At 41.2% G+C, this 26531-nt stretch overlaps 1 protein-coding gene across 2 annotated transcripts; it reads right to left on the minus strand.

The window, feature by feature from the left end:
- Nucleotides 1–417: 417 nt before the first annotated feature.
- On the minus strand, nucleotides 418–25646 carry UTP6 (UTP6 small subunit processome component). 2 transcript variants are annotated; one of them, XM_036089972.2, is made up of 19 exons: nucleotides 25414–25644; nucleotides 23872–23956; nucleotides 21218–21259; nucleotides 20696–20788; nucleotides 19952–19999; nucleotides 19448–19511; nucleotides 16144–16262; nucleotides 14570–14647; nucleotides 13720–13801; nucleotides 13141–13222; nucleotides 12088–12272; nucleotides 11249–11328; nucleotides 10788–10865; nucleotides 8257–8436; nucleotides 6403–6483; nucleotides 6089–6198; nucleotides 5002–5068; nucleotides 1965–2037; nucleotides 418–1036 (listed from the first exon to the last, which is right to left on the minus strand). In XM_036089972.2, the coding sequence occupies exons 1-19, from the start codon at nucleotides 25503–25505 to the stop codon at nucleotides 879–881; spliced, it is 1797 nt and encodes a 598-aa protein (XP_035945865.2). In that variant the 5' UTR covers nucleotides 25506–25644; the 3' UTR covers nucleotides 418–878. The 2 variants fall into 2 exon arrangements, with proteins under 2 accessions (XP_035945865.2, XP_035945867.2); XM_036089974.2 differs by lacking the exon at nucleotides 1965–2037 and having other exon boundaries at nucleotides 25414–25646.
- Nucleotides 25647–26531: the final 885 nt, after the last annotated feature.

Consider the following 26531-nt stretch of genomic DNA (forward strand, 5'->3'; position numbering starts at 1 on the left):
CAAACAGTTGCCTCCCCTGCTCCCAGAATGTCCTCTCTGCTCCAAGCCATCCTCCACCTTTGCCTCTGAAGGCCTTCTCTGCTGCTCTAATCTACTCCCTACCCATTGCCCTCCTTTTGTTGCTGGGCCCCCCCACTGTAGACACTTCTCTAAGCATCAGTCCCAGGGATAGAAGACACTTTTATAATGTCTTTATCCTCTCAAAGGTCTTTTGACCCCAATACCCAGAATCCTCTTCTGTGGCATCAACAAGCTCTCTCGGGATGTCCAGCCCTGTTCCTCCAACCCCTACCTCCATCCCAAAAAGCTTCTCTTCTTTCCTGCTAATAATGAACACTTAATGAATGAATGAATGAGTAAATGATCTAATAGTATAAATCTAATTCTCATAAAGGAAATAAGTTTAACTCCAGAGGATGAGGTTACGGGATGCTTTTATTTTCTTCCCCACATTATTCTGCTCACTCCATGTTTCCTACAACAAATGCACACCATGTATACTTTTTTAATAAGAAGAGAAGAAAAAATGGAATTGTACTTTCTCCTCCACTTTCACTGGCCCCCTAGGTCCAGATTAGAGATACACATTCTCGACCAGGGGTAACAAAAGAAACTCAAGTTTAGGATTTCTATATATTTTGGAAAACATTTAGGACCTACAGTAAGTCCGGCCGTAACAAGTAGCCTCTGGGCCACTAAATAGCAATTCTCTTTTCGGGAATTAAAGATTAATGCGTTAACAAAATTAAAGCATGTCCAAAAACCAGACCACCATTTTGTCTGCCATCTCTTAGCAAACTGCAGAAGAACTCACAACACAAATCTGGCCAGAGGGCTTATAACACTATTTCACAAAGTTGGCTGTGTTTTCCCTCTTCTCATAAATGGCCAGCTTGATGCATTGCATGTTTAGCTACAAAAACCTCTGCTGACTCTCCCTGTAACATTTTCATGGCTCGCCAATAGATCTGTCCGCAGTTCTCAGGTCTACCAAGTGGGTGGTTCAATTCTTCTTTGATGTAATCCATCCAAAGATCTTTAAAAGGAACGAAAAATTACTGTAAACATACAATTAGATCATTGACAAGACTTTATCATGTAAACTTAACTATTTAATATTGATTCAGTGTAAGATTTCTAAGAAACTTAACTTGTTGCTGTCATTTCCCTAGAGCCCTGAGTGAAACAATACCTCTCTCAGCTTCTTTACACTAAGGCACATCAAACTTTTTTTAAAGTGGAAAACTTCACTTTAAATCATGACAGTCTATGTAGTTCATACACCAAAAATACTAAATATTTTAGAGGGAGGATTTTGCTCAGTCTCTTTCAAGGTGAAACTGAGCTTCAATACATTCACTCTAAATGTTACCAATGCCTAATAAAACTTGCTTGGCTTATTAAAAATGCCATTTTCATTCATTTCACCAGAAGGTCTGCTAAAACTTTGTAAAAGCTAACGTATTTTTTTTTTAATCTAAGTTTAACTACTAGACATTGTTTCTGAGTTCGTAAGTAAACAGATTTTATATGACATACCTATACCCAGAAATGTTTCACAAGTCCTATAAAAATGAGGACAGTGTGGCAACAGCCAATGACAACTAATGTCAGTTAGCATCCCACTACCCCTTTCCTATCACTCCCACTTTTACTCTGACCTACACTAACCTTTCCCTTACAAATATCACATTTTTTTAGAGAACCAAACCAAGCAAATTGTTCTCTACTCCAGAGTTCTTAATGGAAGACCCATAAACTCTTGACCTTGTGAACTTGAAGTTATAAGCCAAATTATGTCTGCAAGTATTTACACACAAAGTAAGGGGGAAGGCAGGGCAAGGATGTAAGTTTTATTCTCAAAGAGGGCCATGACCTAATAGAGTTAAGCACTGTTCTAACCATACTGATGGGCTACAGACCACACCTGCAAACAGATGTGTCTATAACTGAAGTTTACTTACCAGAATCTACAGATCCAAACTCTCTCAAAGCCCTCTCATAATATTCTCTTAAGTTCGCCATCTTGCAGGATTCCTAACAAAAATAATGAGACAATCTTGCCTCAAAAGCCTAATTCATAATGTCACAAATTCCTTTCCACCACACTGTTAAAACAGCTACCACCTATTAGGTATCTGAAGGGGAGAAGGCTCAGGGTTTAGGACGAACACAGCCTAGCTCTCACCTTATCCAGAGAAAAGTCAAATGGAGCACTCACCAGAGTGAAGTCAATGTCAAACGGTGATAAAAGCACTCTGTTCTGGCAGCATGGAAAAAAGCCTAATTGATTCTCAGTTGGGGGAACAGGGGCAGCTTCACAGGAAAATACATTTGAAAGCCCTGAGGGAAGACTAGGATTTAAATAAATAAATGGAGAAGGTTTACTCCCTGTGGCTAAGGATTTCTTTCTTTTGTGTGTCTGGACCCCGGCAAATATTAGCTATGTCCACCTTAAAACTTTTTATATGAAGCCAAAGCATATATAAATATTAACTATATAACCTTCCCCGAGTTTTTTAAACCCTCTGACCTTAAAAGTTTCCTCACCCATAAAAGAAGGATAATGATATCTCTTACAGCAACTACAAGGATTCAATTAAAAAATGCTGACTTGGGGCGCCTGGGTGGCTCAGTCGTTAAGCGTCTGCCGTTAAGCGTCTGCCTTCGGCTCAGGTCATGATCCCAGGGTCCTGGGATCGAGCCCCGCATCCGGCTCCCTGCTCTGCCGGGAGCCTGCTTCTCCCTCTCCCACTCCCCCTGCTTGTGTTCCCTCTCTTGCTGTGTCTCTCTCTGTCAAATAAATAAAATCTTAAAAAAAAAAAAAATGCTGACTAATTATGAACCTAGCAGAGTAGCTGGTACTAACTTTACAATCAATAAATGTTCATTCTTCTATTTCCATTTAAATGTATTCTCTTTTGTTTCATTTTCAAAGGAGAGTAACCTCTACAGTTTAAAAATACTCTTGTATAGTCAAGTAACTATTTCCTCATTCAAATTTCTCTTCCCTTCCACCAACGGGTATTATTTTACAGAAAGTCAACTTCACTCCGTATCATACACATGCATGAAGAACAGAATCACACTTTGTTAAGGGCTCATAACGTGCACAGGACTGTGCAAAGTCCTTTCTATGTAGTACCCCCTCCTGGCCTTGTAATCTGCACATCCCTGAAACAGGTATTATGACCTTCTTGATGGAGGAAGATGCCAATGCTGAGAACTGCCCAAGACACATACCTATTATGTTATTAATCCAAAGCCTGGTTATTAATTATTACGCTGTATTACCTCTTGTATGAAAAGAACAAAAACAGATAAATGACCCACACAATGATTAAAACTATAAAAATAAGAGTTCAACCTCACTAGTAATTTTTCAAAATTCAAGTAAAAATAATAAACACCAATCAAAATACCAAAATAAAGGAGAAAAAGCAAAACTGCAGATTTAGAGAGGGTGTGAGGAAATATACATACTGATATTCCTGATTATCACTATAAAGAAGTACACTTCTTTTGAAGGACCATCTTACAAAATATGAAGAACCATTAAAGGGCGCCTGGGTGGCTCAGTCGTTGAGTGTCTGCCTTCCGCTCAGGTCATGATCCCAGGGTCCTGGGATCGAGCCCCACATCGGGCTCCCTGCTCTGTGGGGAGCCTGCTTCTCCTTCTCCCTCACTTGTGCTCTCTAGCTCTCTCTCTGTATCTCTCCAATAAATAAATAAAATCTTTAAAAAAAAAAAAAAAAAGAACCATTAAAAAGGACTGTTCTCTCCAGTCCCAGAAATTTATCTCAAAAAGAGAATTCCAAAGAAGAAAAAAATGCTGTCTAAACAAAATGTTTATAGCACTCTTGTTTTCAGTATCAAAAATCTGGGAAACAACCTATATGTAATGGACTAGTTAAAACTGTGGGTTTAAGAATAACACCACAACCGTTCAAGATGACAACCATGGAAAAACACAGGAATGTATTCACAAATTAACGTTAAGTCAAAAAACGTAAGAGAAAACCTCCACATGGCACATAAGACAGAAATAAAACTTGTGTGTATACACGTAAACAAAAACTTGAAAGTAAACTAAAAATTAAAATAAATATGGTTGGCTGAGTTACTATGATGGGATTACAGACACCTTTGGATTTTCGTGTATTATTTTTTACACTTTTTTTTTTTTTTTTTTTGAGAGAGAGCGGTGAGGAGACACAGAAGAGGAGAGAGAGGGAGAGAAAGAATCTTAAGTAGGCTCCATACCCGGCACGGAACTCAATCTCACAACCCTGAGATCGTAACCTGAGCTGAAATCAAGAGTTGGACACTCAACCAACTGAGCCACCCAAGTGCCCCTCATGTATTATTTTTTAAACGGAGACCTTCCTGTATTTTCCCTCACTCACAAGTTCAGTTAAAAACACCAGAAACATGGGTCACCTGGGTGGCTCAGTCGGTTGAGTGTCCAACTCTTGGTTTCGGCTCAGGTCATGATCTCACGGGTAGTGAGATCAAGTCCTGCAATGGGCTCTACACTCAGCAGGGAATCTGGTTGGAGGTTCTCTCCCTCTTTCCCTCTCCCCGACTTGTGCACACATGCTTACTCGTTCTCTTTCTAAAATAAATAAACAAATCTTACAAAAAACAAAAACAAAAAAACAAAAAAACCCACACCAGAAACAGTTACTGCCTACTCTCTACTTCATGACCCAATACGAAAGACAAACAGGGTGCTCCAGAGGCAGAGAAGCAGCACCTCGCCCAACCTGGTAGGGAGGGTTTCCCCTATGAGGTGACATCTGAGTTTTCTATTTTCCAGACATGGACTTTCTCTTCTTTGCTTGATTACCATTCCTTAACCATCTCTATGAAAAAATGGTTAGGTGAGGGGACCGGAAATTTATACTATATATGAGAACTTTTTAAATGACAAAAATGCTGCCATATAGGAGAGTAACCACCAGTTCATTTTCCCAGACAAGAAATGAATAGAACACTTACTTGCTCCTTTTCAAACTGGATTATTTTCCTGAAAAAATCAACTGAAAATGGACGGCTTTCCTGTAAACTACGGAAAAGGAGAAAATAGTTATCGTCCACAGAGACAACAAGCCTCTTACATCCCATGACTCTAACTACATCCCTACGCCCGCGCCTCCACAACGCATGGTTTCATAAAGACCTGGCCACAAACACTGGATTTGACCACCAGTCACTCTCAACACTTTCGGTGTCCAGGGACTTACTCTTCACCCCCACCAAACTCTTTCCTACCCAGTTTTCTTCCTGTTCTCCTCTTCCCCGCTTTTATAGTTTAAAGTTCCCTCTACTGCATCTCAAGGTCTTTCTGAAGGAGACCAATAATTCCACTTCTAAGAATATATTCTAAGGAAGTAATTTCCAGTATGAACAAATAATATTTGTGCAGAAATGTTCACCAAAGCAGTATCACTATGACCATCTAAACTATGGTACATCCCCAGAGCGATGTACCATACAGCTATTTCTAATGAATGACGTTCGTGAAGAACTATTACTGACAGGAAAAAGGCCAGTGCAATGTTCACCAACAAAAGCGGTATACAAAATGTGATTATAGTATAATCTCAAATATGCAAAAACAAAGGGTTTTTTTTGTTTTTTTAAGATTTTACTTATTTGTCAGAGAGAGAGAGAGAGTGAGAAAGCACAAGCAGGGGGAGAAGCAGTGGGAGAGGGAGAAGCAGGCCCCCCGCTGAGCAAGGAGCCTGACGCGGGGCTCGATCCCAGTACCCTGGGATCATGACCTGAGATGAAGGCAAATGCTTAACTGACTGAGCCACCCAGGTGCCCCGAAAACAAAGTTTTTAAATGATACATTAAGCATGTTTTTTTCTCCTGATTACCATGAGTTAATAGTTACCTCCCTCTTTTTTTTTTTAATTTTCCACCAACGGGTATGAACTGCTTTTATTGTTCAACAAAAGACTTTCTGAAAAAATCTCTTGGATTACTTCCTCAGATACTGTTTGCCATACATATAACCTGGGCATGGGAGGCTGAGTGCGGGGTGGGGAGATGAATAACAGTGATGAAAGTTTGTGAGTACCTTTTAAACACAGCTCTGGCCTTTTTGTAGCCACCGCTTCGGTAAGCCCAATCCAGGTACTTATCCTTCAGAGTGACTGAGTTAGCACCTTTGACAGCTAAGAGAGCTTTCTACAATTAAAAAAAAAAAAAAGACACAAGCTACATGAGGATATTTATAAATATCAAAACAAATTTTCCCAGAACCATCCCAGGCTGCTCAATTAACAGTGCTTTAGGAACATCGGCTATAAAAATAACCCTAAAACTAGCCAACTAGTGAACCTATCTGCTCATTCCCCACCCACCACAAGACTCAGAACGTAGGGCCTAGACCTTAAAAATGGCTTCTGTGTCTTCTTGGCTTTTCGCACCTTCACTCCACTCTGCCCAAGAAATCCACAATGGCAGACAGACCTGGTCACAGTGAGAAAGAAAAAAAAGTTAGAAATTGATGGCTTAAGCTCTATGCTCTGAGAACTAGTCACCATAAAGACAGGCTCCTACTGAGATATTCAATATGTAAAATACAGATTCACTCCCAGTCTGTCCTCACCATGACCAAATTCTCAGTGCCCAGTAGGGATGGCCTGCCAGAGCACAGACAGACTTGTGACCAAGACCCCCAAAGCAGCACTCTCCTGTCAAAACTAGCACCCTTCTGTTGGAGTACTACCTACAGTTATTACCATCGGCTATCTGTGAATTAAGCAATGAAGTGTCCATAGCTGGTCAGACCCACAGCTACCCAGGTCACATCTCTGCTGTCTAAGACCTACGACACAAGTACTACTTAATCCAAACTCAATTATCTGATCTTCACTCATGCCCCAGAGACGCACACAAATGAGAATGAAGATTTTTTCCCCACTTTAACTTCCAGAATACTTTTTTCTTACTAATATAAAAGGGGGTGCCTGGCTGGCTCAGTCAGGAACGTGCAACTCTTAATCTTGGGGTTGTGAGTTGAAGCCCCACATTGAGTGCAGAGATTACTTAAAAATAAAATCTTAAAAAAAAGATTCTAGAAGGCACATGGGTGACTCAGTCAGTTAAGTGTCCAATTCTTGATTTTGGCTCAGGTCGTAAGCTCAGGGTTATGGGACCGAGCCCCAAGTCGGACCTGCGCTGAGCAAGTAGTCTGCTGGAGATTCTCCCTCTCCCTTCCCCCTCCCTCTGCTATCTAAATAAATAAATAAATATCTCTTTAAAAAAATATTGACTGTAAAGCTTTAAGATTTAGAAATATATGTCTGTTTAGGGACGCCTGGGTAGCTCAGTTGGTTAAGCGTCTGCCTTCGGCTCAGGTCATGATCCCAGGATCCTGGGATAGAGTCCCACATTGGGCTCCCTGCTCAGCGGGGAGTCTGCTTCTCCCTCTTCGCCTGCCACTCCCCCTGCTTTGTGCTCTCTCTCTCTCTGACAAATAAATAAATAAAATCTTAAAAAAAAAAAAAAAAAAAATATATATATATATATATATATATATGTCTGTTTAAAACTCGGGCTTTGGAGGGGCCTGGGTCGCTCAGTCGGTTAAGTGTCCAACTCTTGCTTTCGGCTCAGGTCATGATCTCAGGGTCGTGAGATCAAGCCCCGCATTGGGCTCTGCACTAGGCACAGTCTGCTTGTCCCTTCCCCTTTGCTCCTCCCCCTGCTCTCTAAGTAAATAAAAACTTAAAAAAATAAAATACATAACTCAGGCTTAAATACAGCTTTGGAAGCAAGGGAGAAAAATACTCAATATTTCTCACTTATAAGATATCAAAATAAAATAGAGAATTTCATATAGTCTTTCTTTTTTTTAAAGGTTTTATTTTTTGACAGAGAGAAAGAGAGCGAGAGAAGGAACACAAGCAGGGGGATGTGGGAGAGGGAGAAGCAGGCTTCCTGCTGAGCAGGGAGTCTGACACGGGACTTGATCCCAGGATCCTAGGATCATGACCTGAGCCGAAGGCAGACACCTAATGACTGAGCCACCCAGGCGCCCCTTATTTAGTCATTTTTCAAATAACAAATTAGAAATAGGCTAGTAAATGGTAGGGAATTCTTCCACTCCTGACCCTTGATATAGGCACACATGCACTCTGGGGCCAGCCCTCATCAGACAAGCACACTTCAAATGAGCTTTGGCTCAGTCTCAAAAGGTTTCTCAAACACAATGAAATACAAAAGACCCAACTCACAGACCTGGGCTTTCAGATGCACAAAAGCTTCTTCAAAAAGCCCGGCTACATCAGGGCTCTTAGAGTCAATCAGCACCTGCAGCTTCATCTGCCACATCGTCACAGAGTCTCTAAACGATTCAGTCCCGGCTACTGCTACCTCCAGAGCTTCCTTTAAAAAGTCCTGATGCAGCAACAACTCGATCTGGGTAAGACAAAGGATCACTGGAAAATTATCCACTGAAAGCTAAATCATCTACGTGGGGCGGGGGGGGGGGGGGGGGGGGGAAGAGACAAAAAAAGACCTCATGTAAGGCAGTGATTTCAACATCATCTCCACTTAACCTTTGACAATGGCTGCCAAACAGGCACAAAGTAAACAATCAAATTCTCTTCCATTGCCTGCTCTTATTCCTAAAGGCTACCAAAAAATAGGTAAGACGTACAAAGTAGAGGGCCTAAATAATTTAGATTGAAAGTTAAGTTTTTAATAAAATAGTTCACTATAATAAAACCCACACCCACCAAACAGAATATAAAAATCAGACAAAACCAGTATTTGTGGGTTGATAATGAAACATGTTTATTCATTCAAATGGAGTTGGGCACACAATCAACTGGTACCATTTTTTTGAAATGTAATTTGACACTGTGTAACAAGAGTCATGGAGGTGTTCATATCTTAAACTTGGAAATTTTAACATATATAACCCAACACAGAAGGAAATCTTACATGTTCAAAATGCTTAAATCCACACTATTGTAACAGAAGAGGGAAAAAACCTAAAACCAATTTTTTTTTTTTTTAAGATTTTATTTATTTGACAGAGAGATAGAGAGAGAGAACAAGTAGGCAGAGGGAGAGGGAGAAGCAGGCTCCTCGCCGAGCAGGGAGCCCGATGTGGGGCTCGATCCCAGGACCCTGGGATCATGACCTGAGCTGAAGGCAGCCGCTTAACCGACTGAGCCACCCAGGCGCCCCAAACCAATTCTATTTTTAAAAAACTGTGGAACAGCAAATAAATGGCAATATGTAGTCTGCTCATTCGACAAGCATTTTTATTGCTCGCTATACATGCTAGATTTAATAATGAGGAAATCAGGTACGTTCTCCACTGCCCCAGGGCCTCAAGTCTAGAAGTAGAGACAGTCTGATACTTGCCTTGACAGAAAAAGAATCACATGCTATAAGAGTACAAAGCAGGAACACCGAACAGGGTCTATGGCAGCCATGAGACAGAAAACACCATTTATGCTAGGCTTAAGGAAGAGTAGGCATTAGTTAGAGAAGGCTCTCCCAACAAGCATGTGCATAAGAGACCGCTTATGTTCTCATAAGGATACAAAAGGAAATCCAAGTTCAACATGGCTGAAGGGGTAGAATGTATACTAGAGAACTGGCAAGTGAGGCTAAGACGGTATTAGGGAGAATGACCAGCTTTATCCAAAGGACAGTGGAAGCCACAGAATAATCTGATCGGTTTTTAAAGATCATTCTGTGGAGAATAATCTGGAAAAACGATGGATGCAGGAATCAGCTAAGCATTTTAAGTTTAGAGGCAGTATACTGAGCAGCTCTCATTAAAGGCAAGGGCACCAGAGTGATGAGGTAAATGAGGTAGTAGGCTTAGGAAGGGCAGCATCAGAGATTTGGGGAGCAGAGGATGTCTGAATAGCCAGAGTGGTGAATGACCAAATAGTCACTACAGAAAGAGAGCAGGGCTGCCATAGCAATACTCAAAGCAAAGTCCACCTAAATTTATACGGGGTGACTGTCCTGCCAGTATTCAATAGCTCAAATGGGAGCAGCTGAACTCATCCAAGCTTGGGATTTTTCCCAGATAGATGCCATAATGGGAAAAGGGTATCTCAGTCCTGGTATAATACAGCAAACTAGTATATGCATTACCTAGCTATATGTAAAAAGTATTTTTTAAATGTTAACGTATGAACATTTCTGTACACGTCAAGAACTTTGTGAGCTGGCAAAAAAAAAGATAACTATCACTATTTTAAAATCAAGTAAACAAACTCAGAAAGGTTAAGTGGCTTGCCCAAGTTACCTAGCTATTAAGTGACAAAACCCGATCTAGACTACGTATTCCTTCAGTACATTATCCTGGTGGCCGTAATAATCCTTACCCGCCCCAGAGAGCAGGGATGGGTTAATAAGCTTCTTACTAAAATATCAGCTTCTGAAACATAGGAACACATCTAATTTGTCTTTATTGTTACCATACCAATGGTTATTCTGGGTCAGGCATACATTCAGGAAAAGGATGTTCAGGAAAAGATGGATGGGGAGACAAACAAAATAAATACAACTTGTGACTCCTTATTCTGAGTGTTTCCCACTATACAACATTCCTCCCTTTACTGGTACACATTTCATTTTTGGCATACACCAAATACTGAGAGACAAACGTAATGTCTCTACGTCTTCCATTCCAAACTTCCAAATGGGCTTAGTCATATAACTATATATTAAAAACACATGACACCAGCAGGAACCAACTGGAATTAAGTATGTGTTATTGGCAGTGAATGTGTCCTTACCCACTGCTTGTACTGGAATTCTGGTAGAAGTCTGAGTTCATGTGCCTTCCTGAATGCCATCATGGTTCTTTCCAGCCTCTGAAATCAGAAATATCCTTCAGTTCGTTATAAACATCCCAGTAGGGGTCTTTGGCCTCTGACAGGAACAAGTGCAGTTTTGCACATTTCTGAAAACAGAGAGAAGGAACTTGAAGTGGTTTCACTTATGATTAGACCAGCCAAAAAGCGGCACCAAGCACAGTCCAGTAAGAGAGCGCCTCCTAACCAGGTGGCCCAAATAAGGATGCAACAGACTCAGACCTTTAGAATGACTAGGTCACCCACAAAGAGAAAGAACTTAGGTTAAGCATGAAGCTCTTGGAAGCTGTCCCAGGCCCCAAAGGAGCCATGTGTCTGCTCTTCTTCCAGAAAACAGTCACTTTCTAGTCAGCCACTATAAGCATGTAACTTAAGTCCCTTACCCTCTCTCTGAGGAACTGACTGCTGGTCTTCTTAGTGAACCTTTCCAAGCAGAAGTTGATGTAACACTTCCACATGGCCTCTGGAAAAGTCAGAGAGATTACACTGATCAGATCGCCAGTCTCTCTGTTTAACAGTCATCATACATCTTTTCTGTGAAGGAAAGATTCCCCAGAAGAAGAATTTAAACTAGTCTGGTAAAAAAAAAACTAGTTATTCCCATTACAGCCAATCAATATCTCAAACACTGGGGGGAAAAGCAACTGAGTAACCACATATAAAAAGTAAAAGCCTCGGGGACACCTGTGCCTGGGTGGCTCAGTTAAGCGTCTGCCTTCGGCTCAGGTCATGATCCCAGGGTCCTGTGATCGAGCCCCGCGTCGGGCTCCCTGCTCAGCGGGGAGCCTGCTTCTCCCTCTCTCTCTGCCTACCGCTCTGCCTACTTGTGTCCTCTCTGTCAAATAAATAAATAAAATCTTTAAAAAAAAAAAAAGTAAAAGCCTCATCCATGTTATATATCCCTTCTACCTTAATACTCCCATATTACAAAATCTGAAAGTAAATCTGTGTCAAAAGATAATTAGGGAAGGACAATCTTCTGAATTACTATTTCCTAAGTATCATCTCCCCCAAACAGATGAACATAAACATCACTATTGTCGAGGAAAGTCATAAAAGCTCCATCTTCCACCAGCAAACAAGAAGTTGGAAAGCCAGGCACATGGTCAACTACCACAGAAAGATTCCTGAAAACTGATTTTGGAAACAGAAACAGAAGCTTCGGTTTCACATTTGTGAATACTACCACTTGTATACCACACCAAGGTCTGGCGAAGTTCACCTGTGGGGAGAGTCTTTACTGCCTCTTCGTACACAGCACAGCACCTCTCCTCCTTCCGGCCCACCTCCACTGCTCTGGCTTGTTTCGTGGCAGGCTGCTCTCCGGCTGGCTGCATCTCCATCGCTAATTCTCGCCGTGCCACGTAATCCCAAGTAAGAGGGTCATCTGTGTGCAGAGCCTGAAGGCTGCAAAGTAGTTTACTCATGTCAGCCCTATGACATGAGACTAACTCAGAATATCAGAGACAGTTCCCTATGCTCTAAAAACAGACCCAGGACACCCCTTTAACAATTCCATTACCATGAGACAACTCCCCACTAGGCTCTCCAGATAGCTTCACACTCACCATATAAATTTTGTCAATTGATCAGAGTTGTGCCACATTAGGTTTCAGAATGTTTTAGATATCATTCTCAAATGTTAATTTTCAAGTTAGCTCTCAAAGTCAAATCAACAGGTATGTGTGACAAGACAATTCTCTTCAAGCCCTGGAGAACCTTATTATATCCAGGCTCTTGATTTTCTATAATAGAGGCAAAGAAAAAGCACAACCTAATCCTCTACCAAAGCCCTGAAAAATCCGAAGAGCAAACTGATCCAAGTTCTATTTTATCTCCTGTGAAAGTAAGGGGTGCTACGTAAGAGTGAAGTACTCATAAGGTAGGCTGCAAATAATTCTCAAACCATACGCTCAAACATTAAAGAATAAAATTACCTGCAGCAATCAACTATAAACATTCACAAGGACCACTCTCATTTTATGGACAAAAGACATGCCAGCAAAGCAGGAATATACATTTTGATATAAGCTGTAGGATATCTGTTATTGAATAAAGGCAAACTATTTCCCAAGGGAAGCCCATAAGGGTGTCAAACAACTTTTCCAGCAATCTATTTTTTTATACAACTTACTATGATACAACAGTCCTAAGACTTTGCTTTCTTCCAAGGATTTAGCGTGGTAACTTCTCTCCCCCTTTCTAAACACCCAATCTCAAACTTTTACCACAAGATTAGAAATAGACATATTCACTTTTCCATGACTTTACTTACTCATCATAAATTTCTTTTTGCAGATCTGTGGCAAAGTCGAATAGCTGTGCAATTGAAAGCAGTGACACATGAAATTCTGCACCTAAAATTTAAAAAGTGGGGGAGGGTAGTAAGACTCTCAAGTATCATTTTACTCTAAAGTATCACTTTCTTCTACAAGAAAGTACTACTTTCTTATATGCTAGAGTTCTTTTGTTTTGGGGTTTTAATTGAGAAATAGGACAAAACAGATAAACAAAGCACCCACTACACAATCAAAACCATTATTGATATTCGGGAGTATTCATAAGTTCTTCCTTTCTTCTAAACTTCTTCCCAATATAAAGAAATGTTCTAAATCACCTGTTTCTTTTCAACACCCCACCGTGACTAAAGTACTCAATAAACTTACTGAAATGTTCAAGTATATCCTAAGGGGCAATCAACCTTTTCTTAAAGAAAGAGGACACTATTCGTACAGAATTTTTATGCACAGTCTAACAGAATCTCTAATAGAAAATTTCCAAATTAGCTAAAGGTCTTTCTTATTATAAATAGAATGTTTCACTCTCCCATCATAAATATTCAAAATATGCGTACCTTTAATTATGCTTACAGAATTTTTGTAGATGATCCGTGCCAACTCGCCCTTAAGGATTTCTTCAGGATAATCAAGATTCCCCTAAAGAGTATTATATTAAACATAACTTAACAGGCCAGTAACTAGAAAAAGCACCAGGATGAAAATTAACAGTCCTAGACTACCTGTGCCATATGTATGACCTCTGGCAAATCACGTCTCTCTGGGCCAGTTCCCTCACTTGTAAAATGTGCAGCTTGAACCAGACCACTGAACTTCCACAGTGAAAGTTCTCTCAGGCTCCTAGAGTGATAGCAAGATCACACGGCTTAAGGTCGGACTCTCTATTTAGACCCAAACAGGTCAGAATTTACACGCCTTGTTTATCCTTATGTGTCAACTCTTATTTGAATAAAAAAGTTCACAGCTGGAAACCACAATAACAGATGATAGCAAAGTTCCTTTTTCAGCTCTAACATTCTAAAACTTCTTTAAAATTACTGACACCAAAAAAATTGTATAAAACAAAAAAGAAAGAAGGCTAGGAACCACAGATTTCAGAACCCTCCCTCAAACTCCTTCAACTGATTAGTACATCATTTAATGAAACTATAAAGTATTAAAGAAAACCATTTACCATTCCATCAGTAATAAATAATCTTGAGGACTACTTCAATTACTCCAAATGTCTATTTTTAAAGCACAAAATTCCATTTTTATTAATAAGCCCATTTAATTAAATCAACTCTAAAGTTTCAAAATAAGACATTAAATTGGGAACAAAAATACCTTCCAAAAATTTTCTCTTACTCCTAAGCAGGCTCGAAACACTACAAATCGTTGACATGGGACAACACACTCGGATCTTACCACATCCATTTTGGCTTTTTCAAATTCTTGTTTTTCTTTCCTCAGTTTCTCAGCATGCATCAACTCCATCCTAAAGTACTACACAAGGGAAAAAATAAACTAAAAACCTTTGGAAATAATTTCTTTTTATCAGAAATACATAAGATGTCATTTTACACCCATTAAGTATCAGATCTGGGAAAGTCTGGGAGTAGTATAATATTTTGTTATGAAACTACCAGACATTTATAAGGAAGGAGATCTTTGTGATGGTAGAACAGCTCTGTATTTTGATTGTGGTAGTGGTTACACAAATCTACACATGTAAAAAAAAATGACATAGAACCATAAGGACACATCATACCAATGCTGATTTCCTGATTTTCATATTATGTAATTTTACAAAATGCAACCATCAGGAGAAATTGATTAGTGGAATGCAGGACCTCGCTGTACTTTCCTGTCAATCCATAATTATTTCAAAATAAAAAATCAATGGCAAATATTTACCGTCAAACATTATGAAGAAAAACTCATGCACAACTAACATGTAAACTTGGACTTCCCCAGAATTTTTAGTACTTTGAACTTTATGTTACAAGACATGTGAAAATAACAAGTTCTTAAAAAATGTTTATACCGTAGGGCACCTGGATGGCTCAGTCGTTTGGGCGTCCAACTCTTGGTTTCAGCTCAGGGCATAAAAAGGAACTTTGTTCAGGGCATGATCTCAGGGTCATGAGATCAAGGCCTGCGTCTGGCTCCACACTCAGCGCAGAGTCAGCCTGAGATTCTCCCCTCTCCTTCTGCCCCTCCTCCCGCTCACATGCATGCACGCATGCTCTCTCTAAAATAAATAAAATCTTTTTTTTTTTTTTTAAAGATTTTATTTATCCATTTGAGAGAGAGAGCGAGCATGAGGGGGGAGGGTCAGAGGGAGAAGCAGACTCCCCGGCGAGCAGGGAGCCCGATGCGGGACTCGATCCCGGGACTCCAGGATCATGACCTGAGCCGAAGGCAGTCGCTCAACCAACTAAGCCACCCAGGCACCCCTAAAATAAAATCTTTAAAAAAAAAAAAAAAAGATTCAGGGTGCCTGGGTGGCTAAGTCAGTTAAGCGTCTGCCTTTGGCTCAGGTCATGATCCCAGGGTCCTGGAATCAAGACCCACATTGGGCTCCTTGTTCACCGAGGAGCCTGCTTCTCCCTCTCCCTCTGCCTGCCGCCTCCCCCTGGCTTGTGCGCTCTCTCTCTCTCTGACAAATAAATAAAATCTTAAAAAAAAAAAAAAAAAACGTATAAAGATGGCTGAACCCTGGCCCCACAACTAAAAAAGGTAGGGTCCAGTTCCCTACCCCTCCCAACCATAATGGGTAGGTCAGAGTTCTCATCTCTCACTAACAAGATGGAAGTTGCACATGGTCAACACCTATTAATGGCCAAGAAATATCTTTGTTACCCCTTTTCTCCAGCAGCAATCCCTACTTATCCCTAGCCTCCATAACTAAGAGTCTTTTTTAACTTAATAAACAATGTATGTCCATAAAGGACCAAAACTCAGACATCACTCTCTCATCTTACAGGTACACAACTCACTTCTTGATAAAGTTTCGGGCACTCTGGATGAAAGCGCAGAGCTCGAAGAAATAGCTGTCTTGCACTTTCTGAAGACAAGCGATCTTCCATTTCCCATTTGGCTGCCATAATCCACAAAGCTATAAATGAAAAACATCAGACTTCATTTCAGTAAGTTGACCGAGTCAGACCAAAAAAGATCAATGTTCCAATTTTAATACTTAAAGAACTTTTTTTTAATCTTATCAAAAGAGAAAGGGGATGGAGACTGTTTCTAGTGGTTAACTGTAAAGTATTACTGCTTTATTTAGAGTAGTCTGAAGCAAAGACGTAAATGATAATATCCGTGGATATTTATGTGCCTCATCCAATCTGAAGTCAACATCATTATAACTCACATACAAATTTTAAAAGTGTGAAAATGCTGGAAAATTATGCATTTTAGAATCAACGAAATAAAAATATTTCGCTCTTTTGCTTTATTATTAAATAGTTCATGATTTTTTTTGAATGGCTCAATTTTAAAAATAAATTTTTTATCACACCTGTTGGGAATAAAGGCTTAATAAAAATCAAAAACCTTTGTCTTTCTACATAAGAAATTAACCTTAACACTCGAGCTATTTCCCAACTTAATAAAAGTCCAGCTATGTCAGGGTGCCTGGGTGGCTCAGTCGTTAAGCGTCTGCCTTCGGCTCAGGTCATGATCCCAGGGTCCTGGAATCGAGTCCCACATCGGGCTCCCTGCTCAGCGGGAAGCCTGCTTCTCCCTCTCTCACTCCCCCTGCTTGTGTTCCCTCTCTCGCTGTGTCTCTCTCTGTCAAATACATAAATAAAATCTTAAAAAAAAAAAAAAAAAGTCAGCTATGTCACCAGACAAGATTTCTTTTGGTAAAAACGACTTATGGTTGGTAACCACATCTGGACTAGAAGGGTTGTGAATGAGAGAGAGCATTGCTCTGGGCTTTCTTGCACATGTGACTCCTGAAATTGAGCACAGTCCTTTCTAGGATCCCTGGAAGCTATGCCCATCCATAGGTCTTCCAAGCCAGAGTGGCTCCTCAACCCATTCGTGTGATCTCATTCCCTCATACCTGAACTGTCATCTTGGGAAACAGAGACCAGCCTCCTAACTGCTAAGAGCACTCTACTAAAGATACACACCTAATGCTGTCCTGCTGTATCCTTCTGAATTAACTGGTGCCAAATGTAGCCTACCTTAGCCTGTGCTGTGTGAACCTGGTTGAGCCTAATACTTGAGAATAGGCACTGGAGCACCTCCACTATAAAATTATGTACCGGGCGCCTGGGTGGCTCAGTCGTTAAGCGTCTGCCTTCGGCTCAGGTCATGATCCCAGGGTCCTGGGATCGAGTCCCACATCGGGCTCCCTGCTCGGCAGGAAGCCTGCTTCTCCCTCTCCCACTCCCCCTGCTTGTGTTCCTGCTCTCACTATGTCTCTGTCAAAAAAATAAATAAAATCTTTAAAAAATAAAAATAAAAAATAAATAAAATAAAATAAAATTACGTACCATTTCACAGTATTCACAAGGGAAGTCTTTCTCTTAGAAAACATGAGTATCTACCCTGTGCCAGTCACTCTTGCAAAATCTGTATTAACATATTCCCCTTTAAGTTTTTAGGTTTTCCCCTTTAAATTCTCCTTAACTGTGACTGCATCCAAACAGAATGTCCCTCAAAGGACCAAAGAGTTCATTTGATCATCATCTAAAAAGAAACTTAGGGGCGCCTGGGTGGCTCAGTTGGTTAAGCGACTGCCTTCGGCTCAGGTCATGATCCTGGAGTCCCTGGATCGAGTCCCGCATCGGGCTCCCTGCTCGGCAGGGAGCCTGCTTCTCCCTCTGACCCTCCCCCCTCTCATGTGCTCTCTCTCTCTCTCTCTCATTCTGTCTCAAATAAATAAAATCTTTAAAAAAAAAAAAAAAAAGAAACTTAGTGGGGTGCCTGGCTGGCTCAGTCAAGACAGCATGCAACTCTTGATCTCTGGATTGTGAGTTCAAGCCCCACATTAGGCGTAGCGCTTTACTTTATTTATTTATTTATTTTTAAAGTAAGCTCCTCACCCAGTGTGGAACTCAATGCAGGGCTCAAACTCATGATCCTGAGCTGAGATCAAGAGTCAGACGCCTTGGGCACCTGGGTGGCTCAGTTGGTTAAGCGACTGCCTTCAGCTCTGGTCATGATCCTGGAGTCCCAGGATCAAGTCCCGCATCAGGTTCCCTGCTTAGCAGGGAGTCTGCTTCTCCCTCTGACCCTTCCCCCTCTCATGTGCTCTCTGTCTCAAATAAATAAAATCTTAAAAAAAAAAAAAAAAGAGGGAGATGCCTAACAGACGGAGCCATCCAGATGCCCTGCGTGTAGAGCTTCCTTTAAAAAAATAACAAAAAATTGGGGCGCCTGGGTGGCTCAGTCGTTGAGCGTCTGCCTTCGGCTCAGGTCATGATCCCAGGGTCCTGGGATCGAGCCCCACATCGGGCTCCCAGCTTGGTAGGAAGCCTGCTTCTCCCTCTCCCACTCCCCCTGCTTGTGTTCCCTCTCTCTCTGTGTCTCTGTCAAATAAATAAATAAAATATTTTTAAAAAATAAATAAATAACAAAAAATGAGGGGCGCCTGGGTGGCTCAGTCTTTAAGCGTCTGCCTTCGGCTCAAGTCATGATCCCAGGGTCCTGGGATTGAGCCCCACATCAGGCTCCCTGCTCGGCGGGAAGCCTCCTTGTCCCTCTCCCACTCCCCCTGCTTGTGTTCCTTCTCCCACTGTGTCTCTCTCTGTCAGATAAATATATAAAATCTTTAAAAAAATAAAATAATATACTTTAAAAAAATAATAAATAAAATACTTTTAAAAACAAAGAAATAAGTAAGAAGAAACTTAGTCCTTCTTACCCACAAATACAATACCTGACGCAATAAGTGGTACACAATATGCTGGGATGAACTAAGAGGCAGCTATTTGGAAACCAAAAGTGTTAAGGCCAAGTACCTAATGCTCAAGTTCTCAAAATGATTTCTTGTAGGTTTATTAAGCAAAGTAAATTCCAAAATAGCTTGAGTCTACATAAAAGGCAGAAGAGGGGGCGCCTGGGTGGCTCAGTTGTTAGACGTCTGCCTTTGGCTCGGGTCGTGATCCCAGGGTCCTGGGATCGAGCCCCACATCGGGCTCCCTGCTCAGCGGGAAGCCTGCTACTCCCTCTCCCACTCCCTCTGCTTGTGTTCCTGCTCTCACTATCTCTCTGTCAAATAAATAAAATCTTTAAAAAAAAATAAAATAAAAGGTAGAAGAAAAACTGACGAGGATCTCACCATACCTGGTTTGTTTGAATGAATGGCCAACATGGCAGAAAATACCTTGCTAAGTTGAGCTTTGGTAGCCTGTAAAAGAGAAAAAGCAATTCTACTTCCTATCCAGTGAAATCATTGTTACTAATCTCTAAGTGATCTGGTACTGTTTCCTTACTAACTTAAAATCCAATGGGGCAAGATCTCCTGCTGTAGCGACATATAAATACAGATACATTCATGGTTTTCTTCTACCTAAACCACTACATGTAAACATCCTAAATATCTAAAAATTTTCAACTTTACTGAAGAAATACACACATAAAGATCATTTTCTGGCTTAGAAGCCATTTACATAGTCATTCAGATATACAAAGGTTATACTGAAGTTCAGCCTTCTTGGGTTCTTTTCCCACTTGCTAACCCTACAACTTTGGAGAAAACATGGAGTTCAGTAACCAACTGTGGGACTTAAAAGGCAGACTAACTGAAAGAAGGAATAAGGAAGCAAGACACAGCTGCCCAATACTCACCCATTTCTTACAAAAGACTATATAGGATAGCCAAAGTTGAACATCATCCTGCAAGAAAAGCAATGTAGTGAGCTGCGTGAATTTTAAATTTATATATAATACAACTTTGCATTAATTTTTTTTTTTAGAAACAGAGGTAGATTTCAGAAAGGCCAATGTGGTAACACATTGCTCAGCCTATTAGGCTTTTCCTCACTGAGGCCCTAGATCTCTTAAACATGGTAACTCCATCTGGACACCACTCCCACCTACCATGCACCAAGACAAAATGTGTTGTCTACCCAGTGTGTTCAATGCAGCTCTTAAATGGTCTCAATCAGAGGTAGCAACCCAAAATTTGTCATTCCCAAGATCCAAAGTATTCTCTATATACTATATCCCAGTCCCAGAGCCCACTTGAAGAATATCAAGTGAGTGAGGTCCTGCCCCTACTCTAAACCATTCATCTTCTACCTCCAAGTCTTTGGTGTACTTCACTTAGAGATTTATCCAAACAAATTCCAAATTTCTAATCCTTAATTACGTATCAAATCTACCATTTTCAGTACCATCCTCAAAGAATAATGGTGAGGTAATGAGATCAATTTTCTTAATGGTTTGGTAAGTGGTTTCAAACAATGATATTATAATTCGGTTAAATATTGACACACCCAAGTATAAATAATGCATTTGAATATTGAAATCACAGTATATAAAATACATATCTTCACATCTCTTATAATTAAAGATGTTCTGATCACTTACTTTCCATTTTGCTGAAGCTCGTCGGAAGACACCTTGTACCCGGTGTACAATGGAATTCTCAATCTCATCCTTCTTAAATGAATAGCCGATGCGCTAAGAAAGGACATACACAAAGCCTCAATTTAATCACATTTAGCCACAGCAATATTCTTAATCTTAAACAGTACTGGTGATAAAGAAAACAAATAATTACAAATATCCATTATGAGCACATCACCACACAATTTATCAATACCAACTGCTTCCCAAACCGAAGTTCTAGCTACAGAGCTACACTGCTTAATTCTAAATTTTTCCAGCTTCCAGGGGTGCCTGGGTGGCTCAATCGTTAAGCGTCTGCCTTCGGCTCAGGTCATGATCCCGGCATCCTGGGATCGAGCCCCACATCGGGCTCCCTGCTCAGTGGGGAGTCTGCTTCTCCCTCTCCCTCTGTCGCTCTCCCTGCTCATTCTCTCTCGCACTCTTTCACTCTCAAATAAATAAAATATTTAAATTTTTCCAACTTCCAGAATATCTACTTACAGTTCTCCTTCTCTGAATCAACTCCAAAAGATTAATTTCATACTATGGAAAAAAAACATACGAAAAAAGAGAAAACAATTAACATTTATAACCTTTTAAATACAGGAAATACATTTAGCTAAAATCATAAAATAAATAAAAATCAAGAACATAAAACAAGATTGGGGGTGGCAGCACCTGGGTGGCTCAGTCGTTAAGCGCCTGCCTTTGGCTCGGGTCATGATCCCAGGGTCCTGGGATCGAGCCCCACATTGGGCTCTCTGCTCAGCGAGAAGCCTGCTTCTCCCTCTCCCACTCCCCCTGCTTGTGTTCCCTCTCTCGCTGTGTCTCTCTCTGTCAAATAAATAAAATCTTTTAAAAAATAAATAAACAACTGACTCCTGATTTCAGCTCAGGTCATGATCTCAGGATCATGAGACTGAGCCCCACATCAGGCTCTGCACTGGGTGTGGAGCCTGCGTAAGATTGTCTCCTTCTCCCCGTACTCCCCCCACCCCCCGGTTGGATGCTCTCACTCTCTCACTCGCTCTCTAAAAAAAATAAAAAAAACAAATAAATAAATAAAACAAGATTGAGGCAGCTAGCTGGCTCAGTCAGTACAGCATGCAATTCTTGATCTCCAGGTAATGAGTTCAAGCCCCACATTGGGCAGACAGCTTAATTAAAAATAAAAAAGAATATAAAACAAGGTAACTTGCTATCAAGCATAATTTGTAGTAAATGTCTTAACAGTCACTGAAAATTCACCTTACATCTGCAAAACTCATAAATCCATGCATTAGCATGGTTATAAACATCTTAGATACAAAAAATGCATGTTATCAAAATCATAACACTTAAAAGATTCCCACTGGTTCAGTCAGAAGAGCACATGACTCTTGATCTCAGGGTCATGACTTTCAGCCCCACGTTGGGTATAGAGATTATTTAAATAAATAAACTTGAAAAAAAAGAAGAGGGGCACCTGGGAAGCGCAGTCAGTTAAGTGTCCGTCTCTTAGTTTCAGGTCGGGTCAATATCCCAGGGTTGTGGGGTTGGGCTCAGCACAGAGTCTGCTTGGGACTCCCTCCCTCTCCCTCTGCCTCTCCCCACCACCCCCGTGCTCTCTCTATCTCTTTCAAATAAATAAATAAATCTTAAAAAAAAAAAAGTTCTTAAAATGTAGTCTCAGGGCCCCTGAGTGGCTCAGTCAGTTAAGCATCCGACTCTTGATTTCAGCTCAGGTCATGATCTCAGGGTCATGAGATCGAGCCCCATATTGGGCTCCACACTCAGGGGGAAGTGTGCTTAAGATTCTCTCCCTCTCGGGGCACCTGGGTGGCTCAGTCATTAAGCATCTGCCTTTGGCTGAGGTCATATTCCCAGGGTCCGGGGATCAAGCCCCACATCAGGCTCCCTGCTCGGCAGGAAGCCTGCTTCTCCCTCTCCCACTCCCCCTGCTTGTGGTCCCTCTCCTGCTGTGTCTCTCTGTCAAACAAATAAATAAAATCTTAAAAAAAAAAAAATTACTTCCCTCTCCCTCTGCCCCTCCCCACACTCATGCTCTCCCTCTCTCTAACAAATAAATCTTTAAAAAAAAAAAAAAAAATGTAGTCTCAAGCCTAACACAATGCTCCAGGCATGGTCTGATAAGTGCAAAACACTTTTTCTCAAACTAACATCTTCTCAATGCCTACTGTTTGCAATGTCCTCAGCTAACTTGCCCAACACTCTACTTTTGTTATAGAGTCAATTAGATTATTCTTTCCCTTTTTCCTTTTTACTGGGGGCGCCTGGGTGGCTCAGTCATTAAGCATCTGTCTTCGGCTCAGGTCATGGTCCCAGGGTCCTGGGATCGAGCCCCACATCAGGCTCCCTGCTCTGCAGGAAGCCTGCTTCTCCCTCTCCCACTCCCCCTGCTTGTGTTCCCTCTCTCGCTGTGTCTCTGTCAAATAAATAAAATCTTAAAAAAAAAAACTAAAACTTATTACTGAAGTTTAGTTGACATAGAGATTATTTTTTTTGATGTAATATGCTCTTGGCTCATTTTGATTTAGCAAACTACTATGAGCTCTCAAACCTCTTCCAAATATAGGATTCATAGCCAGGTCGCACTTGTTCACCTGTTGTTTTGTTAAATCTAAGGTCAGAATCTTCAGTATTGTAACATTTCATCTTACTACTGGGTTCTGAAGCTAGAGTTTATCATCCAACATATTAGCTATTCTCCATCTGAAAATTGGTCCAGCATATATACTTTATATTCACTCAAATCTTCTATTTATAGTACTGAAGAATTTGAAGCATACCTCTTTCTAAGATAGCAGACTTACAGACACATAAATATTAACTTTCCAACCACCTATTGTCGTCAAACCCACTCTCCTCCCCCCAACCCACAAGAAATAGTAAGTCAATTCTCTTGCTGACATCCTGATACACAATGTATTTGGCAGTACCTGATTTACTAACACTATAAAAGAAAAAAAAAAGTTCAGTTTGCCAAGGACTATAGCCTTAGCTATAGTTATTCCTAAATCACCTTTATTCCTGGTCAAAAATTACCATTTAATTGTCAATTCTAGAATTTTATAGAAATCTGAATCAAGCTCACCATTCTAGAACTGATTTAAAATTTGTGAAGGGATTAAAATGTAATGAACTTATACACTTACTTGAACATAATTGATAAAGTCATCCTTAAAAAGAGCTCTTCGCTGTATTCTATATTCCAGATCCGAAGCCTTTTTAATGATAGCCCTGAGGAGAAAGCCATTTAAGATGTAAGAGTTGAAAAGAGCATAAGTTAAAGAACTTTGGGGTTTTTTTAAGTTTATTTTTAATATATTTAAAACCCATTTGCCAAAACCTGAAATTCCCAAATAATTATCCTTCGTAAGCAAGTATTCTCTTATGTGATTACTTCTGTGTGCTTAGGGGCATCAGGATGTATTTTAAAACTTCCATGAAAATCATCTTAATAGACTGCCAGGACCACTGACATTCCCACCACCAAAGCAAATAATGTTAAGTACTTTACAGTATTTTTATGTGATACTAGTAAAGATTTACTTTCCTCCAAATTCTGGTCACTGAGGTTTTAATAATAATCAAGTATCTTTTCTAAACTCCTCTTACTTCTGAGTTTTCAACATGCAGACTAAAAAAAAAAAAAAGACCTCAATTGTCCCTACTGTTTCTACCTAGGAAGGTTTATTAACACTACAAAGGACTCACAGGAAGAGATTCACTGTATTTAGCTAGAGAGAACACAACATGTGTATATTAGAAGAATTTAACGCAAGATGTGCAAGACTAATAACTATCTTTAGTTAACAGTAATAATAAAATAATAATAAAATAACAGGGGTGCCTGGGTGGCTCAGTCGGTTAAGCATCTGCCTTCTACTCAGGTCATGATCCCAGGGTCCTGGGATCGAGCCCTGCATCGGGCTCCTTCCTCAGTAGGCGCCTGCTTCTCCCTCTCTCTCTGCCTGCTGCTTCCCCTGCTTGTGCTCTGTCAAATAAATAAATAAAATCTCAAAAAAAAAACAGTAATAATAACATTTATTGAACACTCATTAAGAATCCACATTGCTATGTTCCATTTCACTAACAAATGTTTAAGGCTCCCATAGTCACATTACTACATTCACAACCATTGTAAAATGCAGAAAACCATTAAAAAATATTCAACTTAATTCTAACAAATTACTGAATGCCAACCATGTGCCAGACGTTGTTGGCCAAGCCCTGGGGTAGAACACGAAATTGAATTAAATGGTCCCCATCTTCAAGTCTTATTAGAAAGATTTAACCACTCCTCCTGGGCTCCCACAGCACTCTTTGCATCTCTAGGGCAGTACACTCTAGTACAATCAACGTACAGTACGCTGCACCGTAAGCAAAATGTTTAATTTGTCTCCCCCAGCACACACAAGGCAGGTAGCTCCTGATGGGTAGGCATCCTAGTTTTATCACCTTTATAGCCCTAAGAACTGGTTCCATGAAGAGCTGTCAGACGTTTGGTGGGTGAGTGGACAGACCACCTTGCATCGAAGGAGAAATTCTGGGCATCAACAAAATATGAAAATGGGCTTCTGCCAGATTAAGAAAAATAAGCCCAATTAAGTGCCCCTCGCATCCCTGCCCCCGCCAGACTCCCTCCGCTCCCCTCAGCCCGCCCCAGCCCCTCCACTTCCTCAGCTCTCTCTTACTTAATCTCCGCATGACTGAACAGTCCAATGCGCTCCAGCTGTTCCAATTCGGGGAGTCGATCTTCTATGCGTTCCTGAATTATCTCCGCCATGAGGTCACAAGCCTACAACCCACCAACGAACCTCTCAACCGCCAACCAGCGCAGGAAGAGCCCACCTTCTATTCCGGAGACCCAGCCCTAGCGCTCGCACGTGCTCACGCAACGTGCGCCCTAGGTCCCGCCTTTTCCGCTTCCGCCGCCGCCACCGCCTCCGTCGCTGGAGAAGGCCCTCTGGCCCTCGCGGCGGCTTTCACTTCTCTGTGGCCGATTGTGGGGTTGCCGCGAGGACCCGGTCGACGCAGGATTACTCACGTGGACGGGAGTGGAGGGGCGGAGCCGGCGTGGGGGCGGGGCGGAGCCGGCGTGGGGCGGGGCGGAGCCGGCGCGGGGGCGGGGCGGAGCCGGCGCGGGGGCGGGGCGGAGCCGGCGCGGGGGCGGGGCGGAGCCGGCGTGAGGGCGGTGCTAAACGCGCGCTAGGCTAGACGAAGGCGGGGATCCGAGAAAGCACCTCCCGGGGTCTAGAGGGGTTACCTGAGAGAGACGTGCTATGCGTTTTCTGTGGAATATTGTCTCCTTTTATTGTGATGCCGTCCTATGTCCTCGTTTTCCAATAGCAAACATTTGAAAATGTCAGTAATGAAAATCGTAAAGGACGCTGAAACTGGCCGGACTGTCCATTAATACTATGGCTTTGCTTTCGACTAGACTTAGTAAACCAGTGTGACAACACCGGTTTTTCACTTGCCAATTAGAATCTCTAATTGCCCGATTAATTTTTAAATGGGAAGGCCTTTTCATTATTTAAATAATTATTCTGCCTTTGTAGACAAGATCGTTTAATAAAACACATGGCCCTGGGTGGGTATCAGAAAGTATATATTTTTTAGAAGAGGGGAGCTTGGTATTGAAAAGTTTGGGAGTTACCGAAATAAATCAGTACGGTATAGACCCTCCTTAAACCATTGCTCAAGCAAGTTAGCATTTCTAAAGGAATCATCAGACAACTCAGCTTGGAAGCGACATTGTTGGTATAATTACTAAACCTAAAATAATAACTTCATAGCTGAATTCTTTTTA

The sequence above is a fragment of the Halichoerus grypus genome, chromosome 2 (genome assembly GCF_964656455.1).
Source record: "Halichoerus grypus chromosome 2, mHalGry1.hap1.1, whole genome shotgun sequence".
Lineage (NCBI taxonomy): Eukaryota > Metazoa > Chordata > Mammalia > Carnivora > Phocidae > Halichoerus > Halichoerus grypus.

Bases quoted from the DNA above. Each gene is read 5' to 3' on its own strand.
- UTP6 (XM_036089972.2), bottom strand. From the start codon at position 25,505: ATGGCGGAGATAATTCAGGAACGCATAGAAGATCGACTCCCCGAATTG. The intron at 16,263-19,447 runs GTATGGTGAGAT...TTTCATTTATAG, and splicing joins CATTCATTCAAACAAACCAG to CTTTGTGGATTATGGCAGCC. The intron at 6,484-8,256 runs GTCTGTGAGTTG...CACTGTGACCAG, and splicing joins TTGTGCATCTGAAAGCCCAG to GTCTGTCTGCCATTGTGGAT.